Source organism: Microtus ochrogaster, linkage group LG2 (assembly GCF_000317375.1).
Source record: "Microtus ochrogaster isolate Prairie Vole_2 linkage group LG2, MicOch1.0, whole genome shotgun sequence".
In the NCBI taxonomy this organism is placed as follows: domain Eukaryota; kingdom Metazoa; phylum Chordata; class Mammalia; order Rodentia; family Cricetidae; genus Microtus; species Microtus ochrogaster.
Window position 1 is genome coordinate 25,521,604 of NC_022028.1, and position 11,026 is coordinate 25,532,629.

An 11,026-nucleotide genomic window follows, 5' to 3' on the forward strand; every position below is an offset into this window, starting at 1 on the left:
GTGAGGGATCATTCTTACCTGTTGTGCTTCTCAAATGTAAGGGAAGGAGAGACCACCGTCCCGCCCTACTTGTGAAAGACCGCTCTGAAGGTAAGGATAGGCTCTGATGCCCGCTCCTCACTGTTTGCTGTTAACTGGACCAAGGGGAAGGAGCTTCCCATTCCCAGGGTGCAAGGATCCTGAAAACAAGATCAATGTGCCTGGTGTGTGTGGAGGGTGGGGGTAGGGAGTGAGCGTGTGTGTGTGTGTGTGTGTGTGTGTGTGTGTGTGTGTGTATGCACTAATAATTAGACTACGGGCTTATAGTTCCTTTGCAGAAAGATGTGAAAAGCTGAATGAAAAACAGCAACAGTTGATTTTATTCTGAGCTCAGCCCCTGCCGACAGTGTACAAAGCCTGTCTTCAGCTGTGTTCCAGTTGCTTAATCCTCTTAGGAAACAAATAAATAGGCAGTATCACCAGGCTTAATGAATGAGAGGGACAGAGAGATTCAGGAATTTGTCTCAGGACATCCGTCTAGCAAATAGATCTGAGATTTATATTATGTTTTCCTAATTCCAAAATCTTTGTGCTTGCTTAATTCAAGGGGCTTCCAAAGGTGAGAAGCCCCCAGCAGGGAGTATCACAGTTAATCAATTAATGATAGGACTAGGACGGGGTGCTGATAGTGTGATCCTGCTCTCATAAGCACACAAATGCACTCATTGCACACACACACACACACACACACACACACACACACACACACACACACACAGGACTGAACACCAGCTTTAGGCACACAAAATGAAAAGGCAGGGAGCCTTCTCCCAGGGTCCTCTGTGAAGTGAAGGCTGGTCCAGGAGGGATAGATCGGTCATGAGGTAGGGTAGTCTAACAAGTTTCCTAAGGAAGTCAAAACATTGAGTCATATTGCGAGGTCCTGGCAGGGGTGGGGGGTGGTAGGGAACTCGTGGTCTGTGTATCTGGATCCACACTTGGGAATAGTGCCTGGAGATGATAGCAGCAGATACCTTCATGTTGAGCGCTGTGAGCTGGCAGTGATTTTCCTGGGCCTTACAGATGGAAAATCAGATTTCACACATCCTTTGCTTTAGTGCAGAAGTGCATGGGTGTGTCCAAGATCATTTTTGCCAGTTACACCAGGCTGTTTCACCTCTTTGTAGATGAAGTAAAACACTTCTGCATTAGAGATTGTAGAGAAAGGATTGTGTTAAAAATAAGCAAACAAACAAAGATGAAAACATGGACAGCCCAGCTTAGCGTTGGAGTGCTTGCCTAGCCTGTCTTCAGTTCTCAGCGTGGAGAAGAAACCTCATGGGGCATTGCAACCTGCAGCAAGGCATTTTGTGCTAGGGATCCCTCAGTGTTGTGTTTTGCTAATGAATGCGTGACACTGAGGCAATGTGTTTACTCTGAGTCAATGAAACTCCCTGTCATGGGCTGGGCTGTTTCCCACTCAGTCCCAGGTTCCCCACTGGGAAGCCTTGCAGGACCTTAGTTAACATCCTTGTCTTTGGATGAGCTGTTTTCTTCTATGGTCTGTTCTCTTGTGGTGAGGCCTCCAAAGGGGATGGAACAGAACCAGGAACTCAGGAGATGGCCACTTTGATACTCTGAAAGGATATCCTGAAAGAGTACCCTTGCTTGGGAGGACAAGATACTGGGTACCTTGCTTCTGGTCTTCATTCTGTACCACCTGGCCGCATAACTTTTGGAAGAGAACTTTTTTAATCTAGAGAAAATTTTATACCATTGGGTAATTGAATTTGTAATTATTCTTTATACTCATGGGCACACACATACATGCTTGTACTTTGTATTTTATATTTTCATATTGTATTAACTTTGAAGTAAATGGATCTACTATGAAATTTACTTTTCCAAGTGAACAGGTAAGTCCTATAGATTGGTGGTTTTCTATCTGTTTGTGCACTGGAATCAGCCCCGAGGAGTTTAGAAGATCCAGGGGTTCAGGTTGTCTCCTGCCAGCTGTGTGGAGCTCAGACTGTCCTTTTCCAGCTGTGTGGAGCCCAGGCTTTCCCCTGCCAGCTTTGAGAACCTAGGCTGTCCCCTACCAGCTGTGTGGAGCCCAGGTTGTCCCCTGCCAGCTTTGTGAAGCTCAGGCGGTTCCCTGCCAGCTGTGTGGAGCCCAGGCTTTCCCCTGCCAGCTATGTAGAGCACAGGCTGTGCCCTGATAGCTGTGTAGAGCCCAGGCTTCCTTATCTTTTCAAAAGCTCCGTGTTATGTTTACTGAGCATCATGTTTGTCCAAACAGACTTTTGAAGATATCATACTTTATAAAGGTATGCAGTGAACTGAATGATCGCTCAAGACTCCCATCTGTCTATATTTTATGGATTTGGTTCATTCATCAATTCCAAAAATAAACCATCATGCAGACATAAAGTGTGACATGCCAGTTAGTATCAGTTGCTGTAAATAGGTAAGCAAATTGAGAACAGACAGAAAGTGGGTGTGTGCACGCTTGCACAATTTGCCCCTGGGCAGGCATCCTGCGCTGGATTTTCCACAGATGCTCTGGGAGAGCCTGCACATTATAAGTAGATTATCATCAAACCTCCAAGGGAGGGTGAAACTACTTGATTAAGCAGAGAAATAATTCATAGTTATTTTGGAAATGAAAATTCGTTTAACTTCTATTTCTATAGCAAACAAAATTAATATTTGCAAATTTAAAAATAAGTCAAATGTAAAAACAATAACGAAGCCATAAAAGTGAAGAAAGTATCGGTAACTATTTGTTTTACCACTGAGAAATAAAAGGAATGATCTATACTTAAAAATAAGGGGAAATACACACACACACACACACACACACACACACACACACACACGAGTATTGGTTTGAGTTCATGAATATAAAAATTTCCATATGCTAATGGACCAAAAGAGAAATTAAAAGTAAGCTAAATAAGTTGGATAATAAAATTCCAAACATTGTCGAATGGGGAAAGAATCACTTGCTATAAAAAGGTTCATAATCATGAAATAAAACAGCTTAGTCTTATGTGATCGTGTTTGCTTTGTTTCTAATAGAATGAAAACACAGACTCGAATAAACAGCCTGGTTAGATCTGATGAATCAGGGCCAGGTGTGCTGCCCTGGGTGTGGTAGAAAGTGTCCTGCACCTGTGAGGGCGGCAATGGAAGCTGCTGGGAGGTTTCTGGAATGTAGCTGGGCAGCATGCTTTTCTTGCCTTGGACTCCTTGCCTGTTTGACCATATCATAACACCAATAAAATGATAAGAAATAAGAAAACAATGGTAATAGACAACATTTAGATGAAACTTACTATTCCCTGGACATTTTGAATAGAAACCCTTGTAGCCACCAGATCAGCCCTGGGAGGTAGAACTGTCATTCCCTTCTGTGGCTAAAGGACTCAGAGTATACAGCTAGACTATGAGACTGTTAAGCTGGTAACAGAAAGAACGAAGATCGACACCCCGCTAGGCTGGGGCCAGCAGCTGTTCTCCATAAAACTGAGCCACACTGTCTGATGAACGCAGAAGTAGGTAAAACATTCAAGTGCTGTATACCCCGCCCCCCCCACAACTATGTGGACAGCATCTATTATTTACATGCTGAGATCTTAACGTGTCTCACATTCAGAATGCTGAATGATTATGTAATTTTATTTCTTGTTAGCGCTTAGAATTGAAAAGGAAAATGAAAACCTAGCTCCTAGCTTGCTAGTTTGCGACAGCCCTCGCAGCGGATATGGCAGAGGGGAAATCACACTTCACATTCCATCCGAGACAGAACTATCAGACAGTAAGAGAAGGTGTGAAAGGGGGTGGCTGGAGGTTTCGAGTTGCTCATTGTTCTCGTCTGGCTCTGGACTGGTGGGTACTTTCCATGAACAAATATCCTTTTTGCTTTCATTCTATTTAGCATCCTCTCTTATGAATTGATAGATGGTTTGGGTAGCTTTATCCTGAAAGCCTTCTCCTGTGATTGACTAGTTAGGATGGGAGGTGAGTGGCAGTTGGGGTATTGTTCTACGTTGTGAGGCTGTCATGCGTGCACGAGTCTTCATTATAGTTAGGTACTGTGATTCCCCAATGATTCTGCAGGAAGCCGTTTCACCTTCTGTGTTCCAGCAATGAGCCAACAGTCCTTGAGCTAATTATATCATTTTTCCAAGGTCTGCAACTCCCTGTGGTTTATCAGACTGGGATTCTCATTAGTTTTGTGTGCGTCTGAAAGAAACCAACCTCTTCATGGCCTGCCGTGTTCTGCGTGGCCAGTGTTCTTTTGAGGCAGCGGGGTGGAGGCGGTGGGCTTTTCAGTAAGCAGGAAATGTGGGCTCGTTTGTGAAATAGTTAGACTTATGCAGACTCCACCAAGAAAGAGCTTTCTCCCATTCTACGCTTGTCACTCACAGTTAGTAAGGTCAAGGTTGAACTGTTCCAGGATCAAAGTTCAAAGCAGTAGGTCTGTGACCTGGGGTCACAGCCAGTGTAAGGAGGATCAGTGTCATGACTGGGACCCCTGCGACTTATTTCCTCAGTTTCCCTAAAGGAAACTGGGGCAGCCAGTGCTGACTCATGCCCCGGGCACACACACCTCTTCTTCAGTGATAGTGGTTACTGTGCGCCAGGCATTGCGTAAGCTTTGCTGATGGACGAGACAACATAATTATTAGACTTGTGAAACTTGTGAGAAATTTCAGAAACTGTGAGTCAAAATGAGGATTTTCTCTTTATGAGATGATTAGTTCGCATACTTAGAACGGTTTTGGAGTCTCTCTCTCTCACACACACACACATACATGCACACACACACAAGCACACATGAACAAACACACTGCAGGCTGCATGGTGGACTTGCATTCCTCAATATGCTATGGATTTTCAGTCTGTAAAATCATAGATTTCTCTAGACTTTTGCTTTGGCCCTAAAGGCAAGCAAGATGTGGTATGTCAAGCTAAAAGTCAAGGGCTCTATTCTACTAAAAATGCTAAACAATTATGTTTTATAGGACCTAAAATCTATTGCCTTGAAACTTATTCATTCTATGTCACTAAACATTTGGCAAACTGGTGACTATTTTAAAAGATATGAAGCATTGCTGGGCTGCCTTTTGTTTATGTGTCAGGAGAGTTTTTAAAACTCCCTTTTTAAGGTGGAATTGGTTGCTTTGCCGGCTTAAGTTTAAATTTATGCTGTTCTTTGTCTAGAGACACCAGTTGCTGCAGAAACCCAACCATGCATCGTGGAGAGCTGTTTTTGCTGCTCTGTGTTTTCTCTGTTGGAAGTGCCTCAAGTAAGTGATTCATGAACACTCACAAAGAGACGTTACTAGGCAACTAGAGGGAAATTATGAAGGCTTTTTTTTTCTTTATAGCTGATATGGTTACTGAAGATGCTGAATTTATTTAATAATCAGTGACTGCAAATTGTACTTTAGAAGGTGGGGAAATATTTGGTGCCCCTGGGAAGAGAGGCAGGGATGGCCCAAATGAAGGACTAGAGAGCACTTATTATACGGAGGCAGGGGCACAGAAACTTCACTTTCGAAGAAAACTGCTTCTTTTGATTTGAAATAGGAAAAGAAAACAATCGTCTTTTTTTTATTGGCTTTAGGCAATTTTATATGTTTTCTCTTGACTGGGAGGATACCAAGAATTCATTCACTTTCAAAGGGAAATTCCAAAGAAAGCAAATAGAAAATCCTTTTCAAATCTTAAAAATTACCCAAGTGCTAGGAAATAGAAGAAAAAGACAGGCTGGACTAGAAGCTAAAGCAGGCATCAGGGCAGGCCAAACACTAAATTTAATTTGTCAGCTGTGGGCATTTGGTGCTCTTCTCTCCCTGGGGAATGATTTGCAGGTCCTGTTCTTCGGGAGAGAGGTTCCTCAATCGAGGATTGCCTAAGACTCGGAGGAGAAAGGAAGCAAGACAGTTATTTTTATTCAGATTGTCTCCTGCCAAAGGGAACACTGGGGACCATCTCCCTTAACTTTGGGAATGGCTGTGAAGGGAGAACAGAGATTAGCTCTTAAAGGTCCCACAATGCATGTCCAGTCCCGAGGCATGCTTGTGAAGAGACCCGCGCAGTGGTGGAATGGTACCTATCACACGGTACAGCGCTGCCCAGATGTTGAAGACTGCTCATTCTCCTCCGCTCTGTATTGAATGATTGGTCAGGGTCTGCTGAGAAAAACAGCACAGTACAGGAAGATGTGTGCCTGCACCAGGCTCCACAGACAAACATCACCTGATCCTGATAGCCGTGGAGTACAGTCTTCACAAATGCAGCTCTACAGCCTGTGGGGTCTGGGACTCCGGTTCTGGCTCCCTGTTCCTCTGGGGGCTTAGAGAACAACCTTTCAGGAATGGGAATTGTAGTCGTATGCAGCAATATTCTGTACGTAAAATTCTTCTGACTTGCTGGGGCTGGCCACTCACACTTGTGTGCTTAAGACACTTTCAACCATTGACTTTGTCCATGAAAGAACCAACGTTTCTGTTCACAGTACACACACCTTGACCTCTGTTCACTTATATAACTAAAGACCTTTTTTTTTTTTTGTTTTGTTTTGTTTTTCAAGACAGGGTTTCTCTGTGTAGCTTTGGGGGCCTGTCTTGAAACTAGCTCTGAAGACCAGGCTAGCCTCGAACTCACAGAGATCCATCTGTCTCTGCCTCCTCCTGGGATTAAAGACATACAACAGCATCACCTGGCAGGCGCCCCCCCACCTTAATGAATCAACACTTGGAAACCTAAAATAATTTCAAATGTCCAATAGATTCTTTTACAACAATCCAAGACCCCAGTATACACTACATAATAACGAGGAAAGAATGATACACACTACAGGCTGCATGTAGGAAACCGAACAGCAATCATAAACTCGATGATGTGCAAAAGGATCAGGACACAGGAGCGCAAGAACCGTATGAGCTGTACACTTTATTACATCTGACTCTGTAAGGCAGGAGCGTTATGAAAATGTTAAGAAGCTTACTCTTGTTTTGACTGTCAAGGAGAAACTGTGTTGAGAATTGGAATGTAAAATAGAGATTATCTTACCTCCGCCAGCAAGAAGCTGGCATTCATGATCATTCTTGCACCTTGAAGTAGATCTGACGTTTGAGCCACTTCCTCCTCCAGCTGTGGTTTGCGTTAAGTTAAAGTCAGAATGTCGCTCTGAGCAAGAAGCCCTAACGACAGACACAGCGTTTTGTCTGTAGTCGCAAGGAAATATTTCCGTTTACTTAAGAGATTGCAATTTTCTAAATAAAGATTACGGGCATTTGAGACCAAGAGGGCAGCGGGTGGGAGAAGGGTTCAACAATTCCAATTGAGAATGGAGGTCCGCTCTGTGGAGATGGAAAAAAAATAAAGTAGGTAAATCTTCGAAGAGCAGATCTGAGCTGAGAAATGGAGATAGAAGGAGAAAGAGACCCTGTAATGGGAATGGTCTGCCTCTGTCAGTTCTTTGGTTACATATGGAAGCTTGCTGCAGGGGCTTAGCTACCCAAGAGCTCCACTGTGTCTCCCAAACCTTCCTAGAAGTAAGTAGGCAGACTGCTTGGGCACAAGGGACACGAGGCTGGTTGTGATACAGATGAAGGGTGCACATATAGGCTTCTTGTCTTTTCCATGAGGCGTCTATAGTGGTGACATTTTGGGGCAATGTGGCGACGCTATGACTTCTGTGTCTTTCCTTAACAGAAATTTGTTTGGAGCCTGTCCTGGAGCTAGCTCTTGTAGACCAAGCTGGCCTCGAACTCACAGAGACCTACCTGCCTCTGCCTCCCAAGTGCTGGGATTAAAGGCGTGTGCCACCACTGCCAGGCTAGTGTCGTAACTTTTAAGATGTGGCCATGGTGCACTGTCTTGAGGGAGAGCCAGTTACGCTCTTGCAGCTAGCTTTCTGTCCAGGAGAAGCCATCAGTTGAAGCCATCAGTTGCATCTTCATCTTTGTTCCAAAAATGTCTTGTCTCCAATAGGTCTGTTTTCAGAAAAAATCCAGTACAGGAATGTGATGCTGAGATTTCTTGTAGCCTTCTCACCGATCTTACTTTTATACCTGAGGGGTGAAAAAAATCATTTTTGTCCTGTTTTATCTCCTTTTCCTTGGTTAATCTGCTGTAGGAAGTTGCATCCGACGCCATCAAATTCACACACTAGAAGGAGAGCCCTTTTATCTGAAGCACTGCGGCATAACTTCATCTGAGCACAAGAACGAAACAGCTGCCATAAGATGGTTCCGAGTCCATGCTTCCCATGGATATGTAGAGCTGAATACTCAAAGCTCACCCAGAATTACTTTGCAAAGTCACTATTTGGAGTTCTGGCCAGTGGAGCTGGAAGACAATGGAACGTACTTCTCCCAAGTGGGGTGAGTTAGCCATTTGGTTTCAGCATATTTCCTAGGACTCTTGGCTTTTGGCTCAGCAATTCAAATCTACATCAGGAAGCTCAGATAACCCATGCATTTTGTTTTCCTCCCCTGCTTTTGCTTCAACAGGAAACCAACATTTCGTTGCAGGAAAATTGAGCTGGTCACTCTATATTCACCTACATTTATCTTCTTAGTGACCTCAAAGAATGATGAATGAGATTTCCTTTTAAGGGGTTCCTTGTTAATGAAAAGGTGGAATTTCGGTGGGTTTTAAATTGAGAAAGGAGCTACAAAGGGTAGCTTCCCACACGGCCTCCTCAGGCTTCAGAGAAAGGGTAGGGTTTATGAAATAACCGTAGTCTAGCTTTCAGAGGTTACTGGGAAACAAGAAGCAGGGTTATTGGGGGGAAAGGTACGTTGTCACCCAGCCACAAGCTAGTAGCCAAGGTCAGTGAGGCTTTTCACACAGAGGTACATGCACACATGGGTAGGGAAATATCTCTTATTTATAAAGAGTTGCCACTGACCTGTGAAAACTCACTTAGGCTCTCTGGGCAGTGCCCACTGTGCTGTGAGAAGTAGCAGATTTCTTTTAGAAATCTCTCTTTATTCTAGGGTGACTCCTGATCGTTATCAGTGAGCCTTCGAGAGAGAGAAGTGAGATTTCACAGCAAAGCCTCTTTCTCGCTCCTGTGGTTTCTCACAAAATGAGGTCATAGCTGTTTATTAGACACAGAAACTTGTGAGCCTCAGAAACAAGTCGTAGGACTGTTGTTTTTTGAAACAGCACAGTTCTTACGACACTTTAAGAGAGAAAAACATAATAAATCGGTCGCCACTGGATCTTTCTAGAGCAAGTTAAAGATGAATGGAGAAGAGAAACAACCTGTGTCTCCACTGTTCAAGCTGTATAGATGTAACTTAAAAACATGAATATTCTGGTTACGGTGGACAGAGTCATTTGAGGGAAAGAGGCACCTGTGGCCGTCCTGGGGAGTAGATGGAGACAGAGGGTATTTGCTCTTGATTTTTCTGATGTCAAGGGCGGAGAACACAGACTGCGTTAGGAAGCAATAGAAGGGCAATCAGAATGATGGAGGAGGGAGCAGCAGGGAGACCCAAGGAGGCACCGAAGAGTTCAGAGACAATGCCTGAAGGATGCTGGGAGGTGGGGTTGGGCAAACATGACTTGATGACAAGGAAGGAGCTTTGTCAATGGTGTTGACTGTAAGTGAGCTTTCATGGGGAAGCAGGTACCTTGAACATCTTCAGATACAGTACAGGTAGAAGAACCCCTTGTCTGCGTCATATTTCAAGAAGGAAATCGGTGTGGAGGAAATGGCCTGGTGTTTTTTGAGAGCACTGGAGGCTGAAGAGAGAAGAGAGAGAGAGAGGAGAGCTTCTTAGTGGTTAAGAAATGCACCGCTCTTGCGGAAGACCTGAGTTCAGTTTCCAGCACCCATGTTGGGTGACTCATAACCTCCTGTCACTCTAGCTCTAGGTACCCATGCCCTCTTCTGGGCTGTGCAGACCCCTATGCTTGCCTATGCACAGGCACACACATTTGCACACACACAGGATTTTAGAAATGAAAACCTTTTAAAGGGAGTAGGAAATCAGCTAAGAAGGAAAGTCAAACAGAGGAGAGATGTTTCTGTGGTGGAGGTGGAAAAACGGGGGAAAGGAGCCTGAGGCTGATGCACAGAAAGCTTATCTTGGAGCCAGAAAGAAGAGAAGAGCAGTCCCTCCTTCCCCCCCTCCCTTCTCTCCTTCTCTTCTTCTCTCATCTTGTTTTAGTTTGCTGCTGTTTATGTAGATTATCTACATGTGAGGCAAGTGCTCTACAACTAAGCAATCAGCCTTTAAGGCATTTTATTTTCTTTTAAACCCACACAGCACCCAGCCAGAGGAGCCACTATAATCAGAGTGACATTGAGCATTGATCCATGGGCATAGGTTACAAGGAAGTGGGGATCCTAGATGCTGGCTCCCTTAGTCTCAACTTCACATCAGCCCTTGAGCTCGCTCTTTGGCAGCAAGGGCAGAGTGTTGCTTGGTTGTTCAGCATTTCTAAGGGGTTCCCACACATGACAGGCACTGTCAAGATCTGCCTAGTGTTAGGAATTGAGAATTAAGTGTGACTTGCCAAGAGGAATCTTAAGAAGAGAATTCTGCCAATGAACCTGAGCTCCCTTGAAGATCAGTTGGTCCCCCTCTCCAGCCCTGGCTGGTTTTCTCTATGTTCAACCAAAGGTAAAGAGCAGGGCTGCATAGAATGTGAAAATGTAGTATTATGTCAACCACTCCTGCCCCAATATGCATTTATATCCTGGTCCCATCCAGTACAACAACAACAACAACGATAACAACAACAACAACACACACACACACACACGATGTGGAATTCCCCTCTGTAGGCTATGGATATGTTTTTTTACCCTTGGTTATTAAAGAAGCTGTTTCTGCCAAGGCTTCGTAGAGTAAAGCCAGACGGGAAATCCGAACAGAGATATAGAGAGAAAGTAGGTGGAGTCAAAGAGACTCCACGTAGCTGCTGCCTAAGGAGACAGTCACTGGGGAACTTTACTGGTAAACCACAAACCTTGTGGTGATGCACAGATTAATAGAAATGGATTAGAGCT

General features: G+C 44.3%; 1 protein-coding gene across 1 annotated transcript in view; it reads left to right on the forward strand.

The window, feature by feature from the left end:
• The window catches only part of Il18r1 (interleukin 18 receptor 1), a 31,695-nt gene continuing 20,669 nt past the window's right edge, over positions 1–11,026 (forward strand). Inside the window, exons 1-3 of the mRNA XM_026785704.1 lie at positions 1–90; positions 5,209–5,294; positions 8,135–8,381. Of these exons, the coding sequence (XP_026641505.1) occupies positions 5,237–5,294; positions 8,135–8,381 (305 nt within the window). The 5' untranslated portion in view covers positions 1–90; positions 5,209–5,236. The remainder of the gene's footprint in view (positions 91–5,208; positions 5,295–8,134; positions 8,382–11,026) is intronic.